The sequence below is a fragment of the Phoxinus phoxinus genome (genome assembly GCF_949152265.1).
Source record: "Phoxinus phoxinus genome assembly, chromosome: 6".
In the NCBI taxonomy this organism is placed as follows: Eukaryota; Metazoa; Chordata; class Actinopteri; order Cypriniformes; family Leuciscidae; genus Phoxinus; species Phoxinus phoxinus.
The window spans coordinates 42,319,247-42,335,324 of record NC_136881.1 but is presented as its reverse complement, the minus strand read 5'-3'; the positions used below and the strand labels follow the sequence as shown (position 1 = coordinate 42,335,324).

At 39.2% G+C, this 16,078-nt stretch overlaps 1 protein-coding gene across 1 annotated transcript; it reads right to left on the bottom strand.

Annotated features, from left to right (window-relative positions):
• Positions 1-8,043: 8,043 nt before the first annotated feature.
• LOC306999977 (polymeric immunoglobulin receptor-like) lies at positions 8,044-14,488 on the bottom strand. The gene is made up of 9 exons (XM_079615137.1): positions 14,375-14,488; positions 13,991-14,287; positions 13,563-13,880; positions 12,620-12,922; positions 12,224-12,541; positions 11,872-12,147; positions 10,233-10,328; positions 10,012-10,052; positions 8,044-8,504 (listed from the first exon to the last, which is right to left on the bottom strand). Exons 1-9 carry the CDS (start codon positions 14,415-14,417, stop codon positions 8,283-8,285), a joined length of 1,914 nt encoding a protein of 637 aa, XP_079471263.1. The 5' UTR covers positions 14,418-14,488; the 3' UTR covers positions 8,044-8,282.
• Positions 14,489-16,078: the final 1,590 nt, after the last annotated feature.

Here is a 16,078-nt window from a genome sequence, read left to right as displayed (position 1 = left end):
GCTTTAGTTCCTCTTTCTTCAGCTCTTTATCAGTAATGATCAGCTTTACTGGCTCCTCCCACCATCAGCACTGACTGAATATTACATTCATCACACTGAAAGAGCGCCACCTAGTGGAGGTTACAGTGTCTGACACTGAGAGCTCATACTGGCTTCATCTTCTCTATAGAAGGTCTATGCAACAAATGTATCAGCACTGATGAAATCTTCCACTAGAGGGACATATATATAAACATATACACATGTACATTCAACGAGGTCACCTAGAGCCCAAGGTACTCTTAGAAATGGGGAAAATGCATCTGATACTTTGAGGAGTTTTACATTTTTCTCAGTTGTCAGAAACTTTAACAACTTATTAGAGTCACTGGAACTTCAGTTCATCTGCTTCCCTTTACTTTGTGGTCATTAAAACATCTACATGCACAATGAGTGTGGTAATGACCAAATATTAGGCCAAATTTAATTCCTACAGATTTACTCTTTCCATTAAAATATTATTTTCTCCATTCTGTCACCTGACAGAGTTTAGGTTCTTGCCACTGTCGCCTCTGGTTTGCTTCGTTGGGGACACATAATATTCAACGATAGTATTGATCTGATATACTGATGCTGTTGTGTGAGAACTGAACTGAGCTGAACAATGAATGTATCTAATGTAATCATTGATGATCAATAATAATTAAAAAAAGTTTACTCAGAAATTTAACATGAACTCACATTTGCCTCTAGATGGAGCCACAAGCTTTTTCAACACTTCTGACAGACACTAGATTGATATCGTGGTTAATATTCATACGCTGATTGTTCTCTGGGTAACACTTTATTTTAGAGTGTCCTTGTTGCATGTACTAACCATATAGTAAATGATGCATAATTACATGCAAATAACCCTCAACCAAATCATTATCTTACCCTAACCCTATATATATATATAAGTAAGTGCTTATATTGCTCAGTACTTAAATACAACATTACACTGTAACAATGACACCTTAAAATAAAGTGTAACCTATGTCTGTGTATTTCTAAATATGGCTGCAGTTTGTAATGTTTTGTACAAACTATGGATAATCAATATCAGACTACCACATCAGTGCTGGATCTTTTGTCTCTACATCTGTGTGCTTTAGTTCCTCTTTCTTCAGCTCTTTATCAGTAGTGATCAGCTTTACTGGCTCCTCCCACCATCAGCACTGACTGAATATTACATTCATCACACTGAAAGAGCGCCTGAGACTGCCCAACTAAAGGAAACACCGATAATAATAATGGTGATCAAACATTTTCAATAAAACATCAACATATAAACCTCTATTAATTCTTCTGTAGACGTATGACAGAAATAAAGTCAGTCTGGTTAGTAATAAGCTGGTAATGCTGTTTGTGGAGTTGTTTAATCCTCCTCTGCTGAGATCTTCACAGATTTAATGTCTTCTTTTCTCTTTAGTTGATTTCATCTAAGACTGTGACTGAAGTCAGTTGTAGTTCTTGTGTTTCTCTTTCTTTCAGAGATTCTGCTTGTTAACAGCAGGTGTTCATCAACAATGCCCAAACATCACATAATTAATCACTTCATTATCTCATTAACTCTTACACTGCTTTAGTGTAACTGAGGAACAGCTGTAAATATTAGGGATGCACCGAATCCAGGATTCGGTTTCGGATTCGGCCGAATACTCATTTTTTTAAAGGGGTTCGTTTACACTGCTTTAGTGTAACTTATAACACTGTAGAGTAGGACCAGTGGTCTGAGCAGTGTTGATTCTGCTGTCAAGTTCCAACAAGTGCATGCATACAACAGCTTTATTTGAGGAACAGCTGTAAATATTAGGGATGCATCGAATCCAGGATTCGGTTTCGGATTCGGCCGAATACGTTTTTTTTTTAAAGGGGTTCGGTTTCTGTCGAACCTTAGAATTTTTTCCCACCGAACCGAACCCTAGGCTTGCAATACATGCGGTACGATTGTCGACGTCACACCGCCGTTGATTACGGGAAAGTGTCTACGTAGTGTAACGCATTGTGTCAGGAAGAAAGATAGGGATACCGGTAGCTCACAGCTAAAGTTATAGCAGAGGCCAGACAGACTCATGGAGGCGATTGGCATCTTACAACTCGCACTTTAATCCCCAATCGAACTCATGTAACTGTCTGTCACACGTTCTACCATCCACAGCATTACTTAATAAAATAAGATAAAAATGAGCATCAAACACAAATAACCTGCATGGGGTAGAGGCGCATACAATACAATACAGACTGCCGACAGTTCAACAGGGCGCGTGCAGCTCTTAAAGGGGCCACACCTTATTTCCACTCGTTACAGTAGTGGACCGTTCGAATGCTGTAAGCTGTGAGAAAGTGAAAATGGAACTCGTAAGCAGAAAAGTGTTGTTTGGCAGTACTTTCAGTCAAAAGAAGGCAATTCAAGTCGAGCAGCCAGCTACATGTTCAATTTGCAATGACGATTTGTCTCGTGGTGGCACGGACCCTAAACAAATACAACATCACCGCTGTTAAAATGCATAATGTTGCTTAATCTTTTTCTTTTTTACAGTTAAAATAAAATAAAATGAAAAATCTACTGCTGTGATGGATTTCATTGATGTGTTTACTGTGTTAATGGACTGAGGATGGGAGTAGTATTCGGTATTCGGTTTTGGATTTGGCAGAATCTTAACCAGTGGATTCGGTATTTGGCCGAACCCCAAAAATCTGGATTCGGTGCATCCCTAGTAAATATAATTGATTACTCACAGAAAATATTCCTCTCTCTGATCTGCCTGTTCATTCATATAATGATTCTTCCCACTAACTTTTCCTAAGAAAAGGAAGGAGTGGAAACTGCACTTAAACGTCATTGGCTGTCACGTGTTTGTTGTTGTGCTATATTTGAATATGTAGGTTCTCTATGCCAATGTGGATGACAGAATACAGACACAACAACGACATTTCACATTTCTAATATTGATGTATTATTCCAGGTCTTCCAATTACAGAGTCATTGAAGGTTACGTAAAACAATATGTAAGGTCCCAGTGCGACAGAGAGCAATGTTTTATTTTTTTTACATTTGAAAAGCAAGTCGGTATTTTATAATGTACACTTATGATTGACATCTGAGGCTGAGACTAACTTATCTATGACTGCAGTTGGTTTGACTTATGAGCAAAATGCTTTATATCTCTCTAGAAAATATTTCAGATGACCAGAATAAAACTTTGTAGAAAGATATATTATAAACAAAGGTTTTTTTTTTTTTTTTTTTGCATTTTTATATATGTCCACTTTTATGGAGTAGACAATGGGTATTAAAAAACGATTTCCCTTTTCTTACTATTCCCTATTTCCAGCCGAAGGGCTTGTTGGTTTGACAAAAATAATTTGAATACAAGAACGAAGAAAACTGAAGAGCATCACATGTTGATCTTTATCACACTGACCACAGTATCAATCAACCCTGCAAACACAAAGCACCGAGATACTGAGTTAATGCCAAAAAATATTACAAATCTAAAAAATAAAAGACAAATGTACAAAAAAATATATAGGTGTTGCTTGTTTAAGAGGTTATTGACATTAAATAATGTTGGTACATTTATGTCAATGCACTAAATGCACAATGAAATGTCTGATATTTAAATTATTTTTACAGATATTCTGTCATTTAATTGTGGACTTGTTTTGTTTGATCTGTTTATAAAAGTAACACTGTCAAATCACACAATGGTAATTCATCTTGTTTCATAACTCAGTAAATGTTGTAGGCGAATTATTGAACGCAATCAACATTCATCTTCTGTCTGTTCAGTCGCATGTGTCTCTCTGTGGGTTTCCTGAGTAAGTGTGTTATATTAAACTGAACTGAGACCCTCGACCTTTTGTTGTTTTCTGTGGCTTTGAACGTTCATCATGCAAACAGAAAAAAACACCTCCAGCATTCGTGAAAAACTTTGTTAGAAAAACATCTCAGATTGACCTCAGATTAAAAATGACATTTCCAAGTCTTTGAATAATGACAATAGCGACAAATTGTACAAAAAAAGGTTCTGTTCAGACTTTAAAAAGAAACTGCTCTGACTATCTGTAAGAATTTTATCCAAAAAAATATCCAAAAATCACTTGCACAGTGTGATATATTTCCTGCAGTTGTGTACTTACAATATCCCAAAAGTTCCCAAAGATTTTTAATTTCAGAGAAATTCCAATTTTATTGGCTGTCCCGTAATCCCTGTTCACTTGTCGCCTGTGAAATGTTAGTAGGCTATATGATATGTATGTTATTTTAATGTTGATCTAGCTTACTGCTAGTCTCATATAGACAAACTAACACATAGAATGTATGTTATAATATTAACACTTTCAACACACTCAAATGCAGTTTAGTGTGATAGTGTAGAGCGAGTGAGACAGCGCTGTGTTACCTCACAAGTTTCACTTGTCTAATAAACTGAACTGTGTGAGTAATTCTGCGCTTGCGGGTAGTTCGGTAGAATTAAATGTCCTTATTCCTTTATATCCGCGGGACTCGCGTGTGTTGCTGATATCTGTCTCTCATTAGCAATCACGCCCTGCTTCACACCACAGTCATGATAAAAACATGAATGTATTCACTCATCCATAAACATTATTAGATTCTTTTAGCTTGACGACAAGTTGACGACAAGGAAAAGTAAGAATCTGTGTAGGTCTCACTTAACTGAATGAGAACGTGAAAAGGGGAAAGTTCATCTTGCCGACCACAGACAGCATCTTGCACAAACTGGCCGGAAGTAAGTTGTACACAACACTGGATGCTGCCAGTGGATTTTGGCAGATGGATCTGGATGAAGCAAGTTCAAAATGTACCACCAAATGAAAAACACCAAATGGTCGCTACTGTTTTAAACGGCTCCCATTCAGAATAACATCAGCACCAGAAATATTCCAAAGGAGGATGCAAGAACTACTGCATGATCATGAGGGCACAGTAGTTGTATATCGTATATCATATATGGGGCGGCAGTGGCTCAGTGGTTCATGTAGGTTGTCTACAGACCGAAAGGTTGGTGGTTCAATCCCCGGTTCCACCTGACCAAGTGTCGAAGTGTCCATGAGCAAGACACCTAACCCCAGCTGCTCCCGACGAGCTGGATGGCGCCTTGCATGGCTGACACCGCCGTCGGTGTGTGAATGGGTTAATGTGAGGCAATATGTAAAGCGCTTTGGTGGCCATTGGGTCTGTGAAAGCGCTATATAAATTCAGTCCATTTACCATTTACTTGTGTTTGGAGCCACTCTGGAAGAGCACGACAGCCGCCTGAAAAGGGTGATGGAGAGAATCCGCACATCTGGCCTAAAACTCAACCGCCAAAAGTGTAAGTTCAGGCAGGCTTCCCTTCACTTCCTGGGCCAGGTCATCAGTCAAGAAGGCGTGACTCCAATCCCAGAAAGAGTGTCCGCCATCACCGCTCTGGAGACACCTACAAATGTGAGTGAGTTAAAAAGAGTATTTGGTATGGTGAATAATGTTGGTAGATACATACCCAACTTGTCACAAATCCTTCATCCCCCTAATGAGTTGTTAAAAAATGCAGTAGCATGGGTGTGGGACTCACAGCAAGAAGCACCCTTCCAGAATGTAAAAACACTGATATCCTCTGCACCTGTTCTTCAGTACTTTGATCCAAAACTGCCCACTGTAGTAGGTGCAGAAGCATCCAGTTATGGACTAGGAGGAGTACTGCTGCAGAATCATGGAGGCACACTCAAACCAGTAGCCTACTGCTCTCGTACACTAAATGAAGCGGAAAAGAAGTAAGCTCAAATAGAAAAGGAGTGTCTTGCTAGTGTATGGGTGTATGGGCTTCGGAAAAGTTATATCTATACCTGTGTCGTCTAGAAAGCTACAAATTACTTACCGACCATAAACCACTCGTGACACTCATCAACCACAGAGACCTAGACAAAACTCCACTGAGGTGTCAGCGACTTCTGATCCGCCTAATGAAGTTCAACTGTGTTGCTGAGTACATCCCAGGTAAAAACCTGATAGTACCAGAAGTGTTGTCAAGGCACCCAGAGTCAAAAGTGGATGACACAAAACTGAGTGAGGACCTCCAGGCATACGTGGACGCCATCGAAGAGCTGGAAAGGCCTAAAACAGAGCTGGAGCGCATAAAGGCGGAGACAGAGAAGGATGAAACCCTGCAGAAAGTCAGACAATACATTAAGTCTGTCTGGCCGCGATACAAAAAGGATGTCGTAAGACCTGCTTTAGACTATTTTACGGAGAGAAGTAGTCTTAGTGAGCATGATGGACTGGTAAAGAAGGGAAACCAAATAGTGATCCCACAAACAATGAGAACTGAGATGCTGGAGAGAATCCACCATGGGCATCAAGGCCTAAACAAATCCAGGGAGAGATACAATGATGCCATCTGGTGGCTAATGATTATCCATGCAGTAAAAGAGAACGTTTCCTCATGCCCACACTGTAATGAGCACAAATCAAGCCAAAGCCGGGAACCACTCATCACAACACCTTTGCCGGAGCTCCCTTGGCTAAAACTAGCTGCAGATCTTTGCGAGTTTAAAGGAAAGCATTTCCTGGTTGTTATTGATTATTATTCAAGATGGCTTGAAGTATTGAGTCTTACCCAGACCACAAGTGAAGCAGTTATAAGTAAACTGATGAGCATATTTACACGGTTCGGGATACCTGAAGAGCTAATTACAGATAACGGCTCGCAGTTTGCCTCACGACAGTTCCAGGTCTTCACATCCAAGTATGACATCAAGCATACTACATCGAACCCATACTATCCCCAAGCTAATGGGATGGTGGAGCGAGCTGTAAGGACCGCTAAAAGCATCCTTAGGCAACAAGATCCACAGCTAGCTCTTCTGATCTACAGGAGCCAACAAAAGAAAGCCCGGCCAGACTCCTCATGGGAAGGAGACTGCGAACCACAGTGCACAAGGTCCATCATCAGTTGAAACCGGCATGGCCAAATCTGTCTATAGTCAGGCAGACAGATGCCAAAGCTAAGCAGACCTACGAATACACCTACAACAGAAGATACTCAGCAAAGCCGCTTCCCGCCTTAGGGGTCGGAGACAGAGTGCGACTGAAAACAGACTCAGAAAAGACATGGAGGGAACCGGGGTGATCCAGGCTTCGTGTTCAGCTCCCCGTTCGTTTGTGGTGAAAACGCTACAAGGAGACACCACCAGACGAAACCGGAGGCATCTGCAGATTGTCAACAAAGAAAGGAACGACTCTCCAACGCAGTCACCAAAAGTCTCCAGCCCGCCAGGTAGCATGGCATCTGCCACCTGTCCAACCCAAACTGACTCTGAGACTGGTAGCATACCATCGTCACCCAGAGTTTTGAGGACACGCTCTGGACGTGTTGTGAAACCTGCTGTCAAGCTGACTTACTAGTCAGAAGAAATGCGTTAACTAATATTGTTCACTAATGAGTACAGACCTGTGACGTAAAAGGGCAGAGAAGAAAGGTCTGAGCAGATTGTTTTTTTTATGTTTGCTAGTTCAGTTGTATTTTTGTTAATGTCTACTTAAAAAGTAAGTTTAAAATAATAATATTGATAAATAGAATAAGAGATATTGTGCTTATTGGATACATGGGTTTCTTAAAAGATGACTGCGGGAAAATATTGTGTTTTCATACAAAAAGGTAATTTCAGAATATGTTTCTGAGAAACAGTTGTTTTGTTTAATACTGTATGAAACCCCAGACTAAAAGTGGAAGATGTCACGTGAACCAGTTATGTTCTTTGATTGGATATACGTCAGTGACGGGTCATGCGTGACGAGCAGACAGAAAGATAACACGGAAGAGATTCACGTGTGTAAGAGAGCGTCATGTTGAAATAAAGTCGGGTTAAAGACGATCTACTGTGTCCTCATATATTATACGGAGTTAGTTACACTTCACATAGGGAGGGGACAGAATACTTAACAAACTACAGTAGAAAGCTTTAGAAACACAGACATGCATGCACAGAAAACAAGCTCAACATGTGACTGCCGGAGTTCATTTGTATCTCCTGTCGCTGTGCAGGCTCTCGTATTATTTATTTGCCAGGTTGCAAACACGTAAAACACGTAAAATAAACAACATGATCAGCAGAAACGTTAAATCTCTCATTATTCAACTCACTGTACTGATCGACCTTGATCAATACAACATCTGTTTAACACTAAATTATATGAAGCGATTTTATCAGCAAACTTTAAGCATAAGCAAATATGCTGATCTGTGATCTGTTTTAAGTTAGTTGAGTCTCATGCGGCGACTGACCGTGGCGTAATCACCGTCGATCTCGTTCTTACTGACAGTGACTGAAGCTTCACTGAGAGACTCTTCATGCTTCTTGAAACTGACAGACGCGTACAGGAGCTCATCAGAGAGGATTGTGGGTAGATCATCATGACTGTTAATCTGAGCTGATCCAGGATCTGTGAGAGAATCACGTCTGCTGTCTGCACATGATGACTGAACATGGATAAAATGTATTTTAAAATGAGAAAACATACACTCAAAAAAATAAATTGTTGAATGAACATGATTTAATCGTATCACCCATTATGCATCTAAGCAAGATTTGAATATTTTATTTGAACACAATATTGGTTTGTAAATTGAACATGATTGTAATATGTCAATGCAACTTCTTTGCAACTAATTGAATCAACATGTTTGTATTGTGTTAGACGAATCAAATGTATTCTCATTCACTCAAAGCACAGGAAAGCAGAATCACCAAAGGAGAAAATCTAATTTTTAAGTCACCATTATGGAGATCAGTGTGTGTTTTAGTTGGGCTCTTCACCCTTAAATTATTAACTTTAAGTTTTGTTTGACTATTGTACATAAGTTATAACAGCCAGATGAACAAATAGGAGGTGATCTGATGGTGTTGGTTGTGTATTAACATAACCATTATTTCACAATCATTTAACCTGAATCACTGAACTCATATAGAGTCCAACTTATGAGTTAGGTTTAATTTATTAATTTTAGCTGCATAATAGGTTTAGCCTTTTCGATGAAATTAAAACGATCAAATCAATACAAATCAAAATATATATATACACATTTCTTTTTTGGGCACAGACAGACATCAAGAATCAGTGTATGCATCTCAACAATGGTGACATTTATAAAGCATGTTGCAGTGCATTCTGTGTTGCACCAATCAAAACTCATTCATAGCTCCCATCATGCATTGCTGCATGAATAAATAATGAGCTTATGATCAGAGGTGATCTGTTTCTCACCATTGCTGAGATTCATACGTTAAATCTTGATGTCTGTGTGTGCCTAAAAAAGAAATGTATATATATATATTTTATTTTTATTGATTTGATCGTTTAATTTCATTGATAAGGCTAACATATTATGCAGCTAAAATTAATAAAATAAACCTAAATCATAAATTGGACCCTATATGAGTTCAGTGATTCAGGTTAAATGATTGTGAAATAATGGTTATGTTAATACACAATCAACACCATCAGATCACCATTCCTATTTGTTCATCTGGCTGTTATAACTCATGTACAGCAGCCAAACAAAACTTAAAGTTAATAATTTAAGAGTGAAGAGCCCAACTAAAACACACACTGATCTACCTAATGGTGACTTAAAAATTAGATTTTCTCCTTTGGTGATTCTGCTTTCCTGTGCTTTGAGTGAATGAGAATACATTTGATTAGTCTAACACAATACAAACATGTTGATTCAATTAGTTGCAAAGAAGTTGCATTGACATATTACAATCATGTTCAATTTACAAACCAATATTGTGTTCAAATAAAATATTCAAATCTTGCTTAGATGCATAATGGGTGATACGATTAAATCATGTTCATTCAACAATTTATTTTTTTGAGTGTATTATAGGCACAACATTTGGCGCACACACACACACACACACACACACACACACACACACACACACACACACACACACACACACACACACACACACACAACTCACCATTGCATTTGTATTTTTCTTGTCTGATGTCGTGGTTCTTCCTAATTGCAAAAAGAAAAAAAAAAGATCAGTAAGACAGAAAAACTAGATCAACGTCAGACATACAGCAGAATCTGAGACAGAAACTCATTGAGATTTTACTTCTGCAGATTGAAGCAGAACAGATACACTCAAATAACTTCAATTATTAATTTGTTTCAACAGATAATAAATGATCAAACCTCGTCTCTTGTGTCTTAATTTACACACAGTCAGAGTGAATCCACCAATCAGCAGCAGAATCACACACACACAAATAATGATGATCATGGAGAAACCTGAAAATAAAACACAAGCACACAGCGATATACAGGATTACAATAATATGTACACAAATATATTAAAATTATATTTAATTTCAGCCCTTTTGTATCCAACATAAATGTCTGTTTTAACACTTATGGATAATAAATATTCAACAACTTTAAGTACAAACATTTTATAAAAATGAAACACACTATACTGCTAAACGTTTTGGGATGTCTGCCTTTAAACTTGAAACATTTTGGTTACCTAGTAACAAGAGGACTCGTCTATGAAGAACCAATCAAATTAAGTAATGTTTCATGTCATTTTGCCATAACTCCTTATTCTATAAAAACTGTTGTATATGTGTTTACTGTGGGATTCTCAACTAAATTTGTCTGAGATCCTCCGGCCATGATGTATTCTTCTTTTTGGGGCAAATTCTCTAAGAACTGCTCGAGATCTCTCCCGGCCGTGATTAAAGCATTAAAAGGACATTTGCTGAAGTCTGTTTGTCGATTATTCCTCTCCAGGAAGCAAGTCAGAGAGGGAAGCAAGTTACGGTAAGAAACTCGAAGCCAGTTGTCGACAAAAGACGCAAGAGCTGGAGTACAAAGATTAAGTGTCGATGTGTAGACACTTGGGTGTCAGGTTTAGGGAAAAATCTACCACACCTTCAACTCAAGTATGTGGTTTTGATTGAGAATAAAAACAGCCTGTTCATCAAACACACTAAACACCTCCTGCTGTCATGTCTGTTTGTTCATTTTTCTTACTTTGTATTCATTCTCGAAATCATAGTTCCTGGTTTGTCATATACGTCCCAAGCTCCAACAGCCATGGAACTTAGTTCGCCATGGATCTCCTTGGTTACTGGATCAGTCTTGGTGCGGACGAGACTACAGAGGTCAGTGTGAGCGGTGAGCAAGTGAAGTGTGGTAAACCTAAGTCTAGTGGTCCTAAGTCCGGTGGTCCCCAAGTCTAAGTCTGGTGGTTCCTGAGATCATTCCTCTGTCCACGGTGCTTCTTGTATCCACTACACACTATCTCAGAGGAGGCGGCGTCTACTACAGATCATCCCCTGGTTGCAGCGTCCGCTCCTGAACCCTCTGCCTGTCCTGTTAAGACCAAGGAGGCCAACTGTGAACAATCTGTGCTCCCTGTCAAGGCTAAAGAGGCCACCTCCAAACTCCCTGATTGTCCTTTCTGCTGCGCCATGGCCTCCCGATCCACCAACTCCACCATCGTGGTCTCCTGCTCTACTGAGGTGGTGGTCATCTACCCCCAGTAGCTCCACTATGGTGGTCTCCATCTCTGCTGGTCCTGCCATGGCCACCTCATCTTCCATGTTCTTGTTATCTGCTCCCAGGTCCAGAAACATCATTGCTCCACAATCCAGGCCATGCTCCAGGCCCACCTTTGCTCCACGGGTAATGATCTAAGTCACCAAGTCACTATAGAATGACCTTCTCAGTGTCACTCTGGTAAATCCGCCCCTGAGTGATTGTTCAACTGCTGATATCTGAATATATAAATCTGACCCTCAGACAATGCAATTAAAATAAACTTTCTTACCCTGTTTTACAGTGAGGTTGACTTTAGTGATGATGTGAGATCCACACCAGTATATCCCAGAATCCTCTTCTCTCAGATCAGTGATGTTTACAGTAAAGACTCCAGAAGAAGCTTCATCACTGAAAGAGAATCGATCATCTCTGATCGTCTCCAATGAAACTCCATCCTTCACACACATGGAGGGTTCATGTGCTTTGCAGAAGCATTTCTGATGTTCATCATGATGTTTGCACTGGATTGACATGTCGTCTCCTTCATACTTAGTCAAGTCCAGCTCTGGAAATATTAGAAATATAAGAATATCAATCCACAGCCATAGTTTCACATATTCAGATGTATAAACCTTCCTCACCCTCGTTCATGATGACGATCAGATGTGTGTAAAGATAATTCACGTCTCTCTCTAATGTCACTGCACACCAGTATTTCCCAGCATCCTCTGCTGTCAGTCCAGTGATGGTCCCAGTGAAGACACTTGCAGTGACGTCATCATTCAGAGTCAGTCGGTCAGTCTTGGTCTCTTTCTCTTCTCTCACAGTCTCATTGAGAGTATTTCTATCTCTAGTGGAGCACTTCCCCTTACAGAGAGACTTTGACTTTGATTTATAGATTGAATCATAAGGGCAGAAGATCTCAGCAGATTCTCCTTCACGTCTCACTACTGGAGACACTGCAAACAAACACACATTTAACACACATGATTCTGAATATACTGTATTTACAGCAATAAACATCTGAATTCACTCACTGAAGAGGTCGAGCTGAATTTTGGTGGTCAGGGAGATGGAAGTCAAATGTGTGTCTCTGGTTTCTGCTCCACACCAGTAAACTCCAGCATCTCTCACGCTCACATTACTGATGCTCACTGTAAACACTCTCTCTTCATTTCTCTCAGATGAAGGACTCGTTTCTGTCACTGCAGATGTTCTCAATGTCTGACAGATGTGATCATCAATCTCTTTGCAGAAATTAACTTTATGTTCCTCTGGGATCTGACAGGTGATGTTGACTTCTTCACCAAGATGAGCAGATTCAGTCACAAATTTTGCATCTGTAAAGCAAGAGAAATTATTATATTTATTTATATATCTTCTCTGAACATCCATCTGGTTCTTTACATAAGTATTTTGGCTTGGTTTTGTGTTGAGGATGTTCACACTTGATCATCATACAACCTCCTGAGTGGCCGGTCACTCTAGACACGCCCACTTTAGCTGTTCTTCACAAATATCATTAAGGCCCCGTTTACACGATGGGAAAACGCAGATATTTCTCTGCGTTTTGGCCTGTCATTTACACGAAAACGCAGTTTTTATCCCAGAAAACGATTATTTCTAAAAACTCCGGCCAAAGTGGAGATTTCTGAAAACGCCGGTTATGTGTTGTCGTGTCAACTGGGAGAAACGGGGTTTTAGGTTCTCTCGTGTCGATTCTGAGGATTCTGATTGGCTTGCATGGCTTTATCCTTCTCCCTACACTGCCGCCCATAGGTTTGGCATAGTTATAAAGGCGCTCGACGGCGTATTTATGCGGGTTGTGTGCACGATGTTATTATTGAAAACGGAGGGGGGGGAAATATTTGTTTCTCTAAATACCCGGCTATGTGTAAATGTGGCCTAAATCTTCTAATCTAATTTCAAGTCAAATTTAATATTTTTTGCTAGATATAATTGAGAGTTTGTTGTACTTACTAATGCGTAGAAGAACAGTATTAATAATGGAGTAACTGTACGAGTGTCCGTAGACTGAAACTCCACATAAATAAACTCCTCCATCATCTGGTCTCACAGCAGTGATTCTCATAATAATGTGTTTATTGTGTATGTCATCAAAAATACTGAATCTTCTGTTCTTCTTCCATGTGCGGTTAATCATCTTCTCAATAGAGTATTTTCCTTCTTTGAATATTGTCTTGGTATCATTAATATGATTCTGTGAATATTCACAGCTGAAGTTTGTAGTTTCTCCAATATTCACCATCACTCTCTTTGACACATTACAACAGGAATCTGTAATAAAATATAAAATATAAGAAATAAATATATTTTATGAATATAAAAGCTTTGAAATTATCAGTAGTTTTACAACACAAAACCGTTGTGTTCTTAAAATGACCAACCTTCTTCCACATTCAAAGTCATATCAATGGACCACTGGTCTTCAACCCCAATCTCGTATCTTCCAGCATCTTGTTGATTTAAATCTCTGATGTAGATCATGAGTTGTTGCACGTTGTTTTGAAACAGTGTGAACCGTCCTTCATTAATCCAATTATCATGTTTCGTATCATTTATTATTGTTCTCCACTCAGGTAATTTGGCCATATATTTAGTGGAGTTACTGAACCAAATCTTCTGTGAATCAACCAGAAGACTTCCTCCAGAATATCCAGTGACACTGACGCATCTCACTGCACCTGTCAATCACATTGATACTGTGATCAGAAAGCTCATGAACAGAAAACAGCATCATTACTGCAGTGATGAAAGAGAAAAGCTCTGACCTGAGATCAGGGAGAAAGTGAAGAAGATGAGGAGGATCTTCATTGTGAGTTGAGTTCAGTCTTCTTTATGCTGAATGTTCTCTGTGTGAATCTCTCTGTCTCTACATCTGTGTGCTTTAGTTCCTCTTTCTTCAGCTCTTTATCAGTAATGATCAGCTTTACTGGCTCCTCCCACCATCAGCACTGACTGAATATTACATTCATCACACTGAAAGAGCGCCACCTAGTGGAGGTTACAGTGTCTGACACTGAGAGCTCATACTAGCTTCATCTTTCCCTATAGAAGGACAAATGACACTGAACATCCACTAGAGGGCGACAGTATGATTTACATGTAATGTGTCTATAGGGACCTCAGTAAACTTACAAAACATCTTCAAGATTAAAATGACTTAAAGTTAAAATAAAAGGTTAATACAACAAAACATAATGAAAATGCTAAAAATGCAAGATATAGTGCAAATACTAGATATAACTGACATAATTTGAAAATCAGGATATGTTGAATTACAAAGGCTGATTGACTCTTATATACAGAAACATATTGAGTGTTTTTTGTTTCTTTATTTAACAGCTTAATCTTGCAGAGACTTTGGGTTTCAAATCAGCTTTACAGTGATCAACAGGAAAACAGGAAAATGCTGAAGAATCAATGAAGAAAATTGAAACACAAGAACTAAAACTGACTTCCAGCCATAGCCTTAGGGGCTGTTTACACGACACCGGTTTCAACAAATTATTATTATTTTTTTAGCGTTTTGGCCGTTCATTTACACAACAACAGCGTTTTGGGGGTCTGAAAAAAAAAATATATATAAAGGCAGTATTGTGTTGTCCACAAGATTTCCCTATAACACTGTTATGTTAGGACAGTTTTTAAGTGCCGTTAGCTAAAGTTTGAGCCTCTTGATGTACCGTAGTGTTGATACGTGAGTAGTGCGTCATCTTTTCTTCAGTTCAAGTTATCAACTCTATATGACGTGCTGTGGAATAAACAGTCAAGCCACGATCCCGAACCCTTTTGTGTTTGCGTCCTCGCTCTATACCACCACCCACAAACATACACAACGCAGAGTAGCAGCGGCGGGGCTAGAGACCAGTAAGCACGCAGAGAGAAAGAGGGGTTACAGTGGTGACCCGGGTGGGAGTGAGGTTTGGGGGGTGAGTGTAACGGAGGCCAGCTAGTAGACACTGTGCGAGTAAACCTCACTCCTCTGATCTAAATAGGCTCTCTAGCGACAGATGCTAGAGGCTGCAGTCTTTAGCCTCCTTGTTAGAGCGCCCGACTTCCACGCCGGAGATCCAGGTTTGAGGACCGCACAGAACGGGGTAGGACCCGGGTGAGGGGTTACATTATAACCACTGTCCATATAAACGACCACAGCTATATATATCTGAAATAAAGGAGGAGCCCACCAACTATTTACTTAACGCTACTAACACCTATCTATGTATATTTCCCAGTGTGTTGTCACAAACAAATAAAAAAAAAACAGAATGAAATTATATCTTTATACAAGTTGTTGCGGTAATGATTTGATAGATCAGAAATCATAAACAGAACAAGTATGAATATATGTAAAAAAAAGAAAAATACTTTTGGTAAACCAGTACAGTAAGTCAAAAAGAATATAGAAAATCTTCAAAGTAAATTAAAGAAAAATAAATAAGGAAATGACAATAACAATAAAGAAACTTATATAT